At 51.9% G+C, this 16806-nt stretch overlaps 1 protein-coding gene across 21 annotated transcripts in view; it reads right to left on the bottom strand.

The window, feature by feature from the left end:
• The window catches only part of SLC37A1 (solute carrier family 37 member 1), a 79765-nt gene that overhangs the window by 15618 nt on the left and 47341 nt on the right, over nt 1–16806 (bottom strand). For 14 of the 21 annotated variants that reach the window (XM_070252115.1, XM_014736395.3, XM_014736393.3 and 11 more), the window contains 8 exons: nt 15556–15593; nt 11056–11133; nt 8838–8969; nt 6389–6479; nt 4348–4410; nt 3743–3828; nt 2287–2335; nt 1036–1109 (listed from right to left, as the gene is read on the bottom strand). In XM_070252115.1, the coding sequence (XP_070108216.1) occupies nt 1036–1109; nt 2287–2335; nt 3743–3828; nt 4348–4410; nt 6389–6479; nt 8838–8969; nt 11056–11133; nt 15556–15593 (611 nt within the window). The remainder of the gene's footprint in view (nt 1–1035; nt 1110–2286; nt 2336–3742; nt 3829–4347; nt 4411–6388; nt 6480–8837; nt 8970–11055; nt 11134–15555; nt 15594–16806) is intronic. The other 7 variants (XM_023630228.2, XM_070252125.1, XM_070252126.1 and 4 more) reach the window with 2 other exon arrangements.

The raw sequence follows: 16806 nt of genomic DNA, 5'->3' as shown, positions 1-16806 counted from the left end.
CGAATGTCCCCCACTTGGGATTTGTCAGGTGTTTTCCTCATGATTAGACGGGTGTGTGGGCTGTTGTCCACAGAGGTGAGGTGCCCTTCTCACCACATCAGGCCCAGGCTGTCCACGTGGCCTGTCACCATGGCTGAGGACGTGACCCCTGGCGGAGCGTTGTGTAAGGTCTCTCCACTCGACAAGGCTCCGTCCTCCCTACGCTGTCCACTGCGGGAGGCGCCACGCACAGCCCACCCCTTGGGACAGGGCAGGCGTGCTGCCTCTCTGTGGACGGGGGAGCCGCACAAACCCTGCTGTGTGGAGACCTGTCTCCTCTCCCCTGTAATTAGGGAAGCCGCCTTTTCAAAGGGCCCTCCGTACCCAGCGCAGTCTTCCTCCAGACGCCCGCACCTGACCATGTGTGAAGTGTCTGTCTCTCACGTCAGGCAGACGAGATGGCCCCGACCACGAGTTGAGCATCACTTTGCCCACAGCCCCTCCTCCAGGAAGGGCTGGTCCGTAGTTCCTGTGGATCCAAGGCCCCGGGTGGTTCCTGCCATGTGGCATGGGCGCCTACCATCCTGTGCATTAACTACGTCTTTAACATGCCAGCTCCTTCTCTGGACTATGTCCTCCCAGGGCCAGTTCCCCATCTGGCTTGTCTCTGCAGTCCCCAAGGCACCCAGAGAGGGCGGGACGAAGGGGAGGAGCCAAGCTCACGCTGCGGAGGCACCGTGGGCAGGCTGTCCCTGGGGTGCACAGTCACCCATCTCTGGGGCTGAGCATGGGCAGCTCGGAGGAGTGAGCCAGGCTGCTGGCCTCTGATGAGCCCCTTCCTCTCCTCTCGGCCCCTCGTTGACAGAGCAGGGGCTGCCATCTCTCCTGCTCACTTCAGAGGACTCTCACCACACACACCAGCCACCACCAAAAAAGGTGCTTATGTAAATGCACAGTTCTACCAATAGAGACCATCGTTTGTCACGAACGGAATTGGTGACCACTGCGGCCAGCATTCGGCCCCCCGGCTCTGTGCTGAGACGTGCGGCTACTCACCAGGTCGGCAGAGACGGCGGTCGTGATCAGTGCGTATGGCCCGCTGACCAGGGCCCCGCTGAGCAGCAGCATGGCTGTGGAAACCAGAAACCAGAAGGGAGTTAGTGCACAGACGGCACCCCCGGAGAGCCCCCACGGTCTCAGAGACCCTCTAGGTGGGGGCACCTGGTCTCATGCATGGGTCCTGGCCTGAGTGGATGCAGGCGGGTGCTGGACAGCAGCCCCACATCCTGGGGGTGGCAACTGCCAGGGCAAGTGTCAGGAGTGTCCTCCTCTAAACTGGCCCCAGGATGTGCTTTGTGAGTCCACTCACACTTTCTCAAAGACTCAGGCTGTGCTCAGAGGACCTGGGCCTCTGGTTCCTCGACCCTCAACGGGCAGCAGCTGCCGACAGAGCGAGAGGCAGCAAAAAGCCCGGCGCACCGAGAACAGCCGTGACTGGGTGAGCGAGCGCTCCCTGTTGTGGTGTCGCGTCTCTGCACCCACAGGTGCAGACGGCAGCCCTCATGGGAAACCTGGAGACCCAGCGCAGCTGAGTTCCCGCAGGCAGGACAACTGTGCCTGATTTGGAAACACAGTCACTTTCCTAAACCGTCCTCTAGGCTCGTTCCCAAACTCTCCTCGGGTTCACATTCCTCTGTGCAGAAGCGCCTGGACCGAGGGGTCGCAGGAAACTCCACAGTCCTCGCACAGCAGCAACCTGCCTTCTGGGTAGCTTCTAATGGCTCACACCAGCCCCGACTCCTTCTAATCCACACTTCTGGCTTGTCAGGTCAGGACAAGCATTTACTAAGTATCAAAGCCATGATTTGACAGCATTGCTTGCAGGAGGTTAAAAATAGTCCTGCGGGGTTACGCGGCTGCTCCCAGAATGGTGGCTGACAGGAGCCAGCTGGGAGGTGGCTGGAGCCTGCCCCGTCCCTGTCCCGTCCCTGCCCCGTCCCTGCCCCGGCCCGCACCTGCCAGCGCTGCAGGTCTCAGGCTGCTCCAGGCCCTCCCGCTGCCTGCCAGCTGACATCTGGCTTCTGTGAGTGGCTCCTGGCTCATCACGGCCCGGGACCAGGTGGTCTGCCCGCTCCCACGCTCACTCTCAAATCTGCCCCACCCACGGAGGGACGCCGGGGCTGTTTTAGCCACATCATATGCTCAGTTATATCAGCTGAATGCTTCTTTCTTGATTTTTTATTTCATTTCACCACACTGTGCAGACAAAAATTGTGTGTGAAAGAAAAGAAGGCCCCATGGACTCACCGATGGTGGCTTCTAGACCCATTTTGCTGATGGTGGAGAATATGTACAGCTGTGAACAGGGTAGAAACAGGGTAACAACAGTGGTTTACTACAAGCAGCTGACAGACTGCCCGGTAATCTCTATGTCTGACAAGCCAGGCAGCCCCCCAGAATGGAAACTCCGAAACATGAAGGCAGGTCATGCTGCCTGGGCTCAGCTGGCTGAGGACAGGCGTCTGGGGAGGGCTTGGCAAGTTGCTGCCCAGAAGCGCGGGTTCAGATCCAGCACTCGGTGGGCTGGGAACCCACTGGGGCGCCCCCGACTTGCAGCGCCTGCGGCAGGTGGCCACAGTTGGGGCAGCCCTCCCTGGGCCCCGGGCCTCAGTCTAACGATTTCCTCCCCAGGCTGCCGCCCCGAACAGCTGCACCTGATGCAGCGGGAGCCCTCGCAGCAGGGGGCCACCACAGCCATCTCTCCAGCAAAGGTCCTTTGAGTGTCTGTGTTGGGCAGTGTACAAGGCCCCAAGAAGACCGAAAACTAGGCCTTGTTCTAGGGACAGTCGTAGCCTAGTGGAGTGGCAGATGGGCAGATACCCCCAACGCAAGCTGAGGAGTAATAATATTACTTATATTATCGCTATAAAAACAGCAACACTAGGGGCTGGCCCCATAGGTGAGTGGTTAAGTTTGTGCACTCCGCTTTGGTGGCCCAGGATTTTGCTGCTTCGGATCCTGGGTGCGGACATGGCACCGCTCACCAGGCCATGCTGAGGTGGCGTCCCACGCGCCACAACTAGAAGGACCCACAACTAAAATACACAACTATGTACTGGGGGGCTTTGGGGAGAAGAAGAAAAAAAGATTGGCAACAGGTGCTAGCTTAGATGCCAATCTTTAAAAACAAAAAACCCCAGCAATGCTATAATAATGTCTCATTTAATCCTCACATTCCTCCTGTGGGGTGGTGCTATTGTCATCCTGGTTTTTCAGATGAGGAAACTGAGGCACAGAGAGGCAAAGTAGCTGCCTGAGGTCAGGTGCTACTAAATGTGTACAAAATAGCATGAACCTGGTTATGCTGGGTAGGGTCAAGGCTGCCTGCGGAGCTAGGGAGGGAGCTGGGGATTCTAACCGACAAGTAGGAGCCTGGGGGTGGGAGGGGGAGGGCGTCCCAAAGGGAGCAGAGGCACGTGGGAGCCAAGGATGATGAGAAGCAGCGGTGCATGCAGAGGGTGGCTTACAAGTGTGTGGCAGGATGGGGAGGCTGAGTGGAGGTGGCCTGGAGGCAGCTGGGGATATGCAGGCCCGAAGGGAACATGAGCAGGGTGCTGAGGCGATGGCTGGTACCCAGAAACCGCGAGCCACGAAGGGAGCGGAGCCCGGGCCTGATGGGAGAGTGTCTGCTGGTGGGGAGGACAGAGGCGGCTGCTTCCAGAAGCACTGGGGCACAGACGGGGCAGGGGTGGGGCGGGCTCACCGTTGGGGCTGCGAGCAGCAGCATCAGGCCGCAGGTGGAGGCCCTCTTCTCCAGTCGATCGGAGATCACACCTGCCAGGATCCCACCTGCAAGGCAGAGCGGTGGATCCTGAAGGGGCTCGGGTCCCCAGGGCAAGATCCCATGGAGAGGAAGCGGGACATATGCGACAGCAGCAGGGGGAGCCTCTCCTCTCTCAAGTCCCTCCCCACCTCCCCACTAGCGGGACGCCCAGCTGCACCGGTGCCTGACCTCCCCACGGGCTTATGCGGCTGCGGTCAGACCTGAGTGACTGGGGCGTCTCCCGGTGAAACTAGGGGGGTAATCTTGGCGTCTGGTTCTAGGCTGGCCCCAAAGCTCCTTTCTTGTCAGGGTACTAATCCACCAGTCTGCTGCCTATGGGAGGCACACTCCTATTTCTGAGGGAGTGCTAGCTCCAGCTCAGTCAGGGCTCAGGATGTAGAAAGAGGATGTTCCCTAGGGTGGCGGCCGTGCACCCACTCAGGTGACATGACGCCGGGGGGAGCACATTCCACTCAGCAGTTCATCAACTCCAGGGGACCCCAGGCCACAGGCTCCCGGAGCAGAGCAAGTGGCCACGAACTCACCGAAGATCCCACCCACGTCAAACAAGGTGGACAGCTCGCCGGCTTTTTGGGCATCAAGGTGATCTATTAACATGACAACAGAGCGTCAGTGAGGACGTCACAGATGTGTAAAATCTACACTAACATCTTTTTTTAAAGATTGGCACCTGAGCTAACATCTGTTGCCAATCTTCTTTTATTATTTTTTTTTCTTTCTCCCCAAAGCCCCCCGGCACATAGTTGTATATTCTAGTTGTGAGTGCCTCTGGTTGTGGCATGTGGGACGCCACCTCAGTGTGGCTTGGTGAGTGGTGCTAGGTCCGCGCCCAGGATCAGAACCAGCGAAACCCTGGGCCTCTGAAGCAGAGCGCTCAAACTTAACCACTTGGCCACGGGGCCGGCCCCATGCCTAACATTCTTTTGTTTCATAAGTATGATTTAAACCAAGTAGCAATTATTAGCTAACTCAGATTAAAAGAAAAAAAAGCAGTCCACTGCGAGGGTAGACACATAGCAAGGATGAAAACCAGACACTCTTAACCAGAAAATGAGGACTCACCTGGCTCAGTCTACTAATTATCCCACCTGGGGCTTAGTGTCCCCTCGGGGTGGCTGAAAGTTAGATGCTGCACAGAGGCTGCCGCAGAGGCTCTGGCACTAGAAGAGTGCCCCGTCACACAGCCATCTGACCGCAGGTTTTGTGTCTGGGAGGGTCTGCAAGCTTCTCACACTGCAGATGAGGAGCCGAAGCTGCATGACGCCCAGCTCAGGAGCCTCCGTGGGACTGCACGAGCCCTGGGCTCTAAGGAGGATTGAGGAGGGCCAGTGCAGGGGAGAGGAGACTTGGAGGCATCGGGGACGCTGATCAAGCCCAGCCTGTCCTAGTGTCCTGAACCGCACGCACAGGGGACTTTGTTTTTTTCCAACAATCCCTCAGACTGGAAATGCCAGCAATTCAGGACCCGAGTCCTAAAAATGTCACCCCTTTTGCAATCACAGGGGAACAAAGGAAGAAGGTACAGTGCCTGTCTACCCAGGGCTCCTCTGTCTAGACTGCGTGTGGCTTGCCTGCCCTAACACACTGGAGTGCTGGACAGGGAAGGAGGCTCGGAAGCCCTGGGGAGCTCCTTACCGTCTTCCCATCCCCCACAGGTGCTGTCCCTGCTAACGTGGACCGGTCCCCTCGCTGCTTCCTCAACTTCCACCCCTGTGAGATTCAGCCCTCCTCACCTGGTTCATGTCCAGCTCTGCTTGGCCTTATGACACGGCTGGGGATATGAGGTCTGCACTCCGCAAACCCCCGCGCTCCAAGTTTCTCCTCTTCGTCACATTCACCAGAGTCCACATCTCCTGGGGACCCTGGTTTCTTTTCTCTCTCCTCGAAACCCCTGACTCCGGGGCCCAGAAGCTGTGGGGCCCTCCTTGGCCATCCCGTGTCCTTTTGGCCATGGTGGCAACGCCTACACTCAAGGATCTCTTCTCTAAGAACTGTTGGTCCCTTGTCTCATCCTTCCTGCTGTGGCCACACACAGTACGGGAGCGCACATTACAATTGAGCCGGGACGTTCTGTCATAATCTACAGCTTCAGCGCCTGCTGGACTTCGGAAATCTAAGACAAACTGTCAGCTCTCCTTAAAATTAGAGCTCATACCCAAGAAGCACTTTCCAGGTCAGATTATTAAGCATGCAGTATCTCAGATCCCCAGGGCCTCCAGTGCTGCTTGCTGGCTGATACGACCTGAAGTTCCATGTAGCCTAAATTTAAATGCAGGCTGCCCCCAGATAGGAGAGCCCGACCGAACTGGTAGCCACAGCTGGGACCTAACACGTCCACCCTTTAAACTTTGTTGAGCTTATTATTACGGTAATAACACTTTCATATCCGAATCCTTTTTCTGTACATTTCTACTGATTATGTTTGATTCGAAGTGTGCCTCTCAGAGCACCATGCCTCAGCACGCCTTTCCCTTCCGCGGCTACAGAAACCAGCAGAGGAAAGCAAGTTCGGATCGGAGCACTGCCCAGAACGCAACGTTTGTGCTTCTAGCAGCAGACACTCACCCACATTGGTGATGTACAGCGGCAGCCAAAAGAGGAAAGTGTAGCTGACCAACTTCGCAAAGAGCAGACACAGCGAGAACTCGATCACACCCTGAAAGAGACAGCGAGCCGGTGTCTGCCCCACACGTGTACTCAGCAGGTTTGTTTAATCCATAACAGCATTACAAATTACCTCGTTCCCACAAAAACAGCCCGCATCTCTGGTCTGGTTTTAGCACCTCTAGCTGCATGCAGGGAGGGAGCACGTGGTAGTGCTGTTTGTACACTGCAACCTAAGGGTGTGAGATCACTGGAAAACTGAATACAGACCCCCACAGCGCATGACTACCCCTGAAGGTCGAAACCCAATGTCTTTACACCAGATCAGTCAACGAAAACACATACTGATCTGATTCTCTCAGCACATCGCTCTGAACACTCAGCTATTACGTTCTCAAGGAGCGTGGGCATGGTGCAGAGCCACACAGCGGCTGAGCATTCAATGCTGATTTCTTTTTCCCTTTAAATGGAAATCCCTGCAAATTATACAGCGACCCAGAAACACATGGAACAAACGACTCTGACCACCCTGTGAGACACACAGACGACCGCACCCCACCTGGGGCTAAACAGCCCGTGGGTGCTGCAGACAACACCGGGAAGAGAAAGGCACACCTTCATGAGGAAATCGTGGTGTGGATTGATGGCTGCTGCGAGGTTTGTTTGCGTTTTATTTCATGTCTGCTTGGGAAACTGGAGTGAGAACTTGAATGACACCAGGTACCGCATCCCTGCCCCCTCCCATGCTGCAGCTGCACAGGAGCGTCCAGCAAACTCAGCGAGGAACACAGGCTCAACCCACGGGAAGGATTTTGGAATTAAAGAGCTCGTGTTTCACAGCAGACACCCCAGCATGAGGCTGTGTGACATCTGCACGCCTGTCCTGGGCCTGCCACTGTACTCAGTGCTGTCCTTAAGGGTCTCGTCGAGTCCTCAGGACGTGTGGCATTACGCCAGGCACTGAGCTCATATTACAGATGAGGAAATGGAAGCTCAGAGTGGTTGGGACACCCTGCTCACTTGTCTCGGCAGGGCCATGGTCAGGCCAAATAACTTTTTATTTAAAACCAGCATCTCCTACGGGCCAGCCCACAGAGACCTTTTTCAGTGACTCCAGGAGGCTTCTCCACTGGCCAGAGACCGGCTTTGGGTTCTCTGCGGGCCCAGGTTTACCCTGGCGCTGGCAGGACGTCGTCCTAAAGCAGAAGTTCTCCTAAGTTCTTTCATTTCTGTGATGTTATTTTAAGGTTCTAGGTCGTACCATTTACGTTTCTAGCCCCACACAATTGTGGGGGCCTCTGAGTCTGTGCTCCCTCTGCCCTTTCTCACCGAGGGCGAGCATCAGTGAAGCCAGTCTTGTCTGGTGTGGGAGCCACACTTGTTCCTATGGATACTGGTAGGCGAGGGCAGTGGCCCAACGTTTCTACGTGTGGTCCTCGAGGCCTGGCCACCCCAGCCCACGGGGCCACGTGTGCTCTCTCCTCTCCACCTGCTTCTGCTCCTGTGCTCTGCCTCTGCTGCCCTCCAAGGCTCATGGGTTAGGACAACACAGCTTCTAAACATCCTTTTACAGAGCTCCCAAGATTCTCTGCTGAGGGAGCCCTGAATCTAATAAAAGAAAATCTAAAGCTACAGGAAGTCTCATCATTGCACACCTCCCCAACCCCTGTTGGGAATAACCTGCCCCCTGAGTCTCCTTCCTGCCCTGATCACACACAATCCCCCACCCCAGCAGGTACCATGCCTACTGTCCAGAGTCTGGGCCAGCCGCCCCCCCCCATGGACCAGCACACCTGGTTTTTAAACAAAGAACAAGCCCAGAGTCCACGGACCATCAGCCCTGTGTGTGCAGGAGTGGCTTCTTTCTTCTCTTTGGTCTCTGCACAACCCCATTCCTTCCCTGCCAGCACTCACGGGTCAGTCAGACCAGGTCTGTGTTCCTAAAAGTGCTTTAAAGGGTAAAGGAAACCGAGCTGGCTCCTCCAAGCCTCAGAGCAGAAGGCGGTGCTTCCCGGGCTCACACTCAGGGTCTCTGGGCGGCAGGCAGGCAGGCCCGGCAGGGGGCGCACCTCAAGGGCCCTGGCCAGCGGGGTGCAGGCCTAGGGCTGCCAGATTTTCTGGTTTTTCAGGTGAAGATGGGAAGCCCTATTTGTTTATGAAATTTCTGAACTTCTAAATGGAAACAATGAACTTCAAACATTTTTAAACACAGTACGAGGTAAACACAACGCGGCAGCCCCGTCATCCCGAGCCTCCAGGCTGAGATTTGCAGTCATGCTGTGAATTTCCAACCCCTGGACTACAGAGTCATGGATTCCTTTTTGCGAGCTTGACTATTGACAAGCCCGTTTCTTTTCACAGCAAGCACAGGTGCCCCGTTTTGAGACTCTCCCCAGGCACGAGTACTCACGGGGATTTTCAGGGCCCCTGTGAAGCTGATGGCCGCCACACCGCTCCCGGCGTCGGCCGGGAGAACGATGGTGTGGTTCTGGTGGGCAGAATGCTTCCCATCTGACAGCAGCAAGCACTGCATCTCTGGGTCCTGGAGACGAGTCCCAGTGACAGGAAAAAGAGAAGAAGAGGTGTTACCCAGTAGTCCATCTGCTGCAGCGAGGCCACAGTTACTAACGACCGAGCTGCTCCACGGAAAGTCCTGGGGACATCTTGGACAACAATCTCACCTTAGTCATTGCTTTAAATCATTAGCATTCATGTGTTTTAAGGAAATACTAACTAAAACTCTGCAAAATCCTGTGACTCCTCCCATGAGGACAGATGCGGGTCCAGCACGTGGCTAAGTGATGCCAGAGCCGCTTTCTCTCCATTCATATTTCCGCCTCGCCCACCTCCTTTCTTTGTGCATTTCCTCATTAAGTCATTAAGAATCACGTCTGGCACACAGGAGAATTAAGCAGTACTATCTGAAAAGCGGTAGCGATCAGGGGACTGGGTACCGCTCAGCTCTGAGCCCAGTGGCTCTGAGCTGGGTAAGTCTGGGAAAGGGGACACCGGCGTGTCCTGCAAAACTTGTGGGACATCCTGCCTGCTGACCCAAGAGCCACTTCCAGTGTATGAGCTGCTCCTGCTACAAAAGAGCAAGGCACCAAAGCCTCGTTAGTGCTCAGAGGCCTTTGCAGGGGCTGGCTGAAAGGGGACACCGATCGACAAGGGCCAACACCTGCCTGGTCATGTCCACATCAAGGTCAGCCTGTGGTATGGCCAGGCCTGAAATAAGACCTGCCAGGGCTTCTAACTATAACCGTCTCTCTGGTGACATGCTGGTAAATAGACCTTCATAGAAGGAATAGAAAAGGGAAGAGAAGTTATACTCAGGAGACAGGGCTAGCTTTACTAGGCAGTAACTACACCAGAACACAGGGCTGGGGTTCTGCCTCAAATGGAAAACTAGGTCTTTGATAACAACTGGAGAGGAATTCCAGCCACGCGGACATCAATTAAGACCTGATGCTACAGAGCAAATATTTGTGGCCCTCCAAAATTTATATGTTGAACCCCAATCTCTATTGTGATGCTACCTGGAGGTGGGGCCTCTGGTCACGAGGGTGGAGCCCTCATGATGGGATTAGTGCCCTTATAAGAAAAGACCCCAGAGAGCCTGCTTTTCTCTCTGCTCTCTGCCAAGTGGGGATCCAATTTTAAAGCATTTCAGTTGAATTTCCCTAAAATCCAAGGACTGAGATGTATGAGACATCATTTTCCCCTCTTCCATTATTTCAACCACCACAAATAAATTTCCTTAGGCAATGAAGAAAAAAAAGCAAGAAGACTGTTTAGTGCATTTATCCTTTAAGCTGATTTAAAAAGAAAATAAGTTGTAATTTCAATGATTAAAACCAAATCTATAATGCCCCTGTGGGTCAGTGCAGTGAGCCACGCAGAAGCCACACGAGAAACTTCTTGGAAGTTTCCTGAAAGGGAAGGGGTGGGGGAAGGCCCAGGTGTGGTGGGAGACCGCTGGGCTACACTGCGGCCTCCCCACTTCCGAGGAGGACAGGCAGGTAACTGAGTACCTCCGTGCTTCAGTTTCCTCCTCTACACAATGTGGAGTGGACGGACAGAGGGCTGGAAGATGACTTTTTATGTTATCTCTTGGTCCCATCTCATACTCCCAGCCCACCCTGCGCTCCTTCTACCTGAAACCCCTTTGGCCCAGGTACATGCAGACCCGTCCCCCCACTCCCTCACAGCTGGATACGATGCCACCTGCCTAGGGAAGGCTCCCGAGACCAGGCCTGGGGCAGCTCACCCTCTCTCGGCAGGCTCTGTCTTCCTGGCATTTACAGCAGGTGTTCTGTCTGTACCCTGACCCCATCCCCTGGAACGTGAGTTCCACAGGAGCAGGGGAGACATTGTGAATGATGCTCGTGGTGTGGCCGAACCTGGGGCAGTGCCTGCAACACTGAATGCTGGCAAAGAGTTGGTGAATGAGTCCCTTTCAAATTTGATTGAAAAGCTTAAAATAAGCTTAGCTTGCTAGCCAAAGAAGTCTAACAAGGGCAAACTCAAATTTTACTGTAGAACCACGAGGCCCAATTTTGTTGAGACCCTGGATGTCACCGAGGCAGCGGCTGTGACTTTCGACTCCGCGGCATCTGTGCCTGACTCACCAGAGGCTTGTTCTTCTCCATTAAGACGTGCTTCTGCAGCCTGAGTCTGTGCATGCCATTCTCATAGCCCTTCGAATGCTGGAGAAATATTTTAATTAGAGCCATTACTCAATCAACAGCCAGAAATTACACCTAATTCACCGTAGCAAGGATACTGACTATTCTCACCAAAGGGAAATGAAACAAAGCGCTCATCAGCTTAATGTCAAGGCTCAGACCCTCAGACAACACAAGGTGAAAATACAACCCTTTCCGGGAGAATCATCCAAGACTGAGGTACAAAGAAACATGAGAACGCCAATTGAGGCAACTTAACTTTCCTTAAGGGCTTTGACATTTTTAACTGACTTTGAAAGGAAAGAGCCTTTAGAAATAACACAGGCCAATGTTTTTCGCCAAGTGAGGGACAGAGGCCCTTCCTGTGGGCAGATCGATTCAGGAGGAGGAACACGTCCTTCAGCGGGAGAGCGTGGCTTGTGTGACAGCACGCAGCTCGCGCGCTGGGGCTCCGGGGAGTGTGTGTAGCGGTCATGTGTTCACTTCTCTTGGGCGTGCACCCAGGAGTGGAATTGCTGGGTCATACGGTAACTCCATGCTCGACCTTCTGAGGAACTGTGTTTCCCACAGTGGCTGCACCATCTCACATCCCCAGCGGCGTAGGAGGGGTCCGATTTGCGATTGTCTGTCTTTTTGGCAGAGTCATCTTAGTGGGTATGAAGCGGTATCTCACTGTGGTTTTGATTCCATTTCCCTGATGGCTAATGATACTCAACGGCTTTTCCTGGGCTTATTGGGCATTTGTATGTCTTCTTTGGAGAAATGTCTCTTCAGAACCTTTGCCCATTTTAAAACTGGGTTGTGTTTTTATTACTCAGTTCTAAGTGTTCTTTATACCGGTGTCCCTCAGCATCCACAGGGGATTGGTTCCAGGACCCCCACGGACACCCAAATCCGTGGATGTTCAAGTTCCTCATATAAAATGACGTAGTATTTGCATATAACCTACGCATATCCTCCCACATCACCGAATACAATGTTAATGCGGTGTTAATAGTGTTATACTGGATTGTTTAGGGAATAATGAAAGGGAAAGAAGTCTGTGCATGTTCAGTACAGATGCAGCCATCACAGGCCTTTGATCTGCAGTTGGCTGAATCTGTGGATGTGGAACGTGACTATGGAGGGCCGACTGTATATTCTAGTTACAAGTCTCTTATCAGATGTATGATTTGCAAATATTCTCTCCCATTCTGTGGTCTTTTCACTTTCTTGATGGTGTCCTTTGAAGCATAAATGTTTTCAGTTCAGATGAAGTCCAATTCATCTATTTTTTCTTCCATCCCTTGTGCTTTAGGCATCATATCTGAGAAGGCTCTGCCTAATCTAGGGTCTTGAAGATTTGCTCCTATATATTCTTCTAAGAGTTTTACAGTTTTAGCTCTTACACTTAGGTCTTCGATTCATTTTAATTTTGTGTATGGTATGAGGAAGGGTTCCAAATTCATTCTTTGCATGTAAGTATCCAGTTGTCCCAGCACCACATGTTGAAAAGATTATCATTTCCCCAGTGAACGGTCTTGGCACCCTTGTTGGAAATCAACTGAGCATTAAGGGTGAGGGTTTGTTTCTGGCCTGCCAGTTCTAGCCCACTGCCCTGTGCGTCTGCCCTTGGTACCACACAGTCTCAACTACTGTAGTTTTACATTAAGTTCTGAAACTGGGAAGTGTGAGTCCTCCAACTTTATTTTTTTTCATGGTTGTTTTGGCAATTCTGGATCCCTTGAATTTCCATATTAATTAAAGAATCAGCCTGTCAATTTGTGCCGAGAAGCCAGCTGGGGTTTTAATACCAATTACGCCGACTCTGCAGACAATTTAGGGGGAATATTGCTATCGTAATGATACTAAGTCTTCCCATCAGTGAACATGAGATGTCTTTCCATTTATTTAGGTCTTCTTTAATTTCTTTTGACAATGTTTTATAGTTTTCAATATATGTCTTGCACTTCTTTGGTTAAATTTGTTCCTAAATATTTTATTATTTTGATGCTATTGTAAATGAATTAGTCTTAATTTCATTTTCAGATTGTTCATGGCTAATGTATAGAGAGACTATTGATTTCTGTATACTGACCTTGTATCCTGCAACCTTGCTAACTTGTTACTTAGCTCTAGCAGTTTTTGGTGGGTTCCTTGAGATTTTCTATATGCAAGCTCATGTCATCTGCAAATGGAGGTGCTTTTACTTCTTGTCCAGTCTGCCTGCCTTTCATTTCATTGACTTCTTGCCCAATCTGCATGCCGGAACGCTCTGGCTGGGGCCTCCCACGCAACGCTGAATAGAAATGGCAACAGCATGCATCCTTGTCTTCTTCCCGATCTTGAGGGAAAGCATCCAGTCTTTCACCACTGAGTGTGAGGTCAGTGGTGGGTGTGAACAGACGCCCTTGATCTGACGGAGGAAGTCCCCTTTACTCCCAGTTTGTTGAATGTTTTATCACGAAGGGCTGCTAGATTTTGTCAACCGCTTTTTCTGCTTCTATTGAGATGATCACATGCTTCTGGTCCCGTATTCTATTTATATGGAGCATTGCATTAATTGATTTTCAGATATTAAACCAACCGCATATCACTGGGATAAATCTCATTTGACCATGGTGTATGATCCTTTTTATATGTTGCGGGATTAGGTTTACTAGCATCTTGTTGAGCTTTGCATCTACATTCATACGAGATATTGATCTATAGTTTTCTTTGCTTGCGATGTCTTTGCCTTGTTATCAGGATAATACCTCACAGAAGGGGTGGGAAGTGTTTTCTTTTATTTCTTGAAAGAGTTTGTGAATAATTAGTATTACTTCTTTAAATGTCTGGTAGAATTCACCAATGAAGCCATCTGATCCTGGGCTTTTCTTTGTAATAAATTTTTTAAACTAATAATTCAGTTTCTTTCCTAGTTAGAGGTCTATTCAGATTTTTTATCTCTTGGGTCAGTTTTGCTCGTTTATGTCTTTCTAGAAATTTTCCCATTTATTCTAAGTTATCTAATTTGTTAGCACACAGCTATTCATAGTCGCCCTTTATAACTCTTATTCCTGTAGAGTTGGTACTACTGTCCCTTCTCTCATTCCGGATTTTGGTAATTTGAATCTTCTGTCTTTTTTCTTGGTCAGTCTAAAGGCCTGTCAATCTAGTTGATTTTTTCAAAGAACCAACTTTTGGTTTAATTGCTTTCTCTATTGTTTTTCTATTCTTTACCATTGTTTTTAGGTGTCATAATGGTATAGTAGTTATATATATATATATTTTTTTAATAAAAGGGTCCTTATCTTTTAGAAACATATACTGAAGTAGTCAGAGACAAAATAATATGGCGGTATTTGCTTACAAAATTCATCCTGAGGAGGTGGGGGAAGAAGCATCGGAAGTATTGCTGAAACAGACGGGCAGAGTGATGGGTGCATGGGGTCCATTATACTATTCTTTTTACATGTTTTTAAATTTCCGTAACAAAAACTTTAAAATATCGGAAAAAATAAGAACTTGGCCCAGAGGACAGCACCTTCAAATGGGAACATCCTGGAACGTGGCTCTATGTAGCGCAAGTCACACTGAAGCGTCTCGCACATGCATTCTGCTCCGCCCAGAAGCTCCGTTTACAACAAAGCAAAGGTAGGAAGGGACAGTGGCAGGTGGGGAACTGGCCAAACTTGCCCTCAGCACCCCAGGGCTCTGGGGCCTCTTGAGAAGGCCCCGTGACAAGGGTTTTGCAGCATCCTACAGAAGGTAGATACAGTTCCTGTGGGAAAAAGAAGTTTGGGGGCTGTCTGCAGAAGCTGATGAAGTGTCTCCAGAAATCCGGCTGATCTCTCCAGCCGTGACCAACCCCTGAGAGGAGGAAAGAGGAAGAGGAGCCATCCCCCTGAGCTACCCGGCCCCACAGCATCCTGGGGCAGCCGGGCACCCCAGGAGCTCAGCGGGCTCAGGGAGGATTTGAACGACACAGCCGCCCATCCTGAATCATACACATGGTGCAGAAACAACCGCTTATGCTCAGGCGCACTCTCCCGGACTCCTGAAAGCAGTACATGAGGAAGAGTCGCCCCCTCCTTAAAGTCCCTGTACACTCGGTGCCTAGTTCCCATCCCCAGAAGATGTTCCAGGGTGGAAGGTGAGGGCCCAAACTCTCCCCAGTTCCCGAGGTAGCTGGTGAAAGTCAGGGTGTCCCCACTCCACGTGAGGCTCGGCCAGTCCCTGACCTCTGGGTCCCCTCTGCTGGGAAGCCCTTAATCCGACCGCATTGAGCTTCCCATCCGAGTTTCTGTTGTGACTGTCATCATCAGCCCTTCCCTGAAACTGCCAGTATTTGGAGGGTGACTCATGTTCACACTTTGTTACCCACTGACACTGCACAGACGAGCCCAGGCTGGTGACAGTCATGAGACATCTGGCAGATGGCACACTGTCCTAGAGGACAAGAAGCAGAGAGCGAGTCCTTACCGCTGTCAAGGTGGAAGAGCAGGCGATGTCCCTCGGATCTGAAACACCAAACATGTGACAACGTGAACCCTGGGCCGGAGTTTTCACTAACACAAGAAATTAACCCAAACAAGACACCATCTGATACTGTTACTGAATTAGCAACAATTCAAGAAAAAAGACAACATCCGAGGAGCATGGGGTGGGGTGAAGGCACAGCCCAACCATGCGGCCGAGGACCCACGCCCCCGCCCTCCTCAGGGCCCTGTGACTGTTAAGGCCTGTACTGAGGCGGGTGCAGCGAAGCCACCCCAACACTGCAATGCGGGAACACGAACACGGCTGTGCTCCGTGGAAAGCATTCCACACGCAACGAATAACAATGAGCAGAGCCCATGTACACCACGGTGACTGGCCACGACAGATACGTTTAAAGGATAAGCATCAGAAGGAAATACAAAAACACGAAAGTTTATCAGAGTAGTGGGGTCACGAATAACACCAGGGCTGAGTTTTAAAATGTATGGAATTAATTAGAAATAAAAACTAGTGGGAACAAAGCATCTATCTTGATATAAAGCAAAATGCCTTTTATCTAAACCCAAGGAGGGAAGGAGGACACGAGAAAAGCAACAAAAGCAGAAGCTTTTTTCACTTTCCTACTTGAAAACTACACCAGTGACCTGTGACTGGGAGATGTGGGACCACAGCCAGACTTACAGGCACGGGGAGCGGGGGGAGGCAAATGCCACTTCTTCAGAAGCCAGAGGCCGCCTTTTAAATGGCTTCATTTCTCTCTCCCCACCACCCAGAATCCTGGCCTTTTTATAACTTTGGGTTAAACAGTTTAACTGCCTGGAAACAAACTGAGCTAAGGGCTTTAAACTGCCCACAGCCGAGGTCCCTCCCTGGTGACGCAGAGGGTGACGCCTGTGGAGGGCCACACCGAGTTGAGCACACTTCTGCCGGCCTGGAGGCCCTCCGTGCCTGCCCTCTGCGGTGGGCAGGGGGAGCGCTGGGGGTCTGGACGGCCCACCTGAGACGTGTGGTCTCCACTCACTTGCGTGATTTTCTGCAGCCACACTGGGATGCCCCAAGTCAGTCAGGAGGCCTCCTCTCCTCCTGGGATCTGGCCAGCCCCCCACGCTATGGCTTCTTCTCGGCTTTCACCTTGCAGGACATTAGCACACAAGACCTTGGTGGGGACATGCTGAGAGTGGCTTCATGAGAAGACCTGGAGGGACCCACAAGCAGGTGCCCTGACCTTTGGGC

This window comes from Equus caballus, chromosome 26 (genome assembly GCF_041296265.1).
Source record: "Equus caballus isolate H_3958 breed thoroughbred chromosome 26, TB-T2T, whole genome shotgun sequence".
NCBI classification, from domain to species: Eukaryota; Metazoa; Chordata; class Mammalia; order Perissodactyla; family Equidae; genus Equus; species Equus caballus.
The sequence above is the reverse complement of the archived record's forward strand: the minus strand, read 5'-3'. Positions and strand labels throughout refer to the sequence as shown.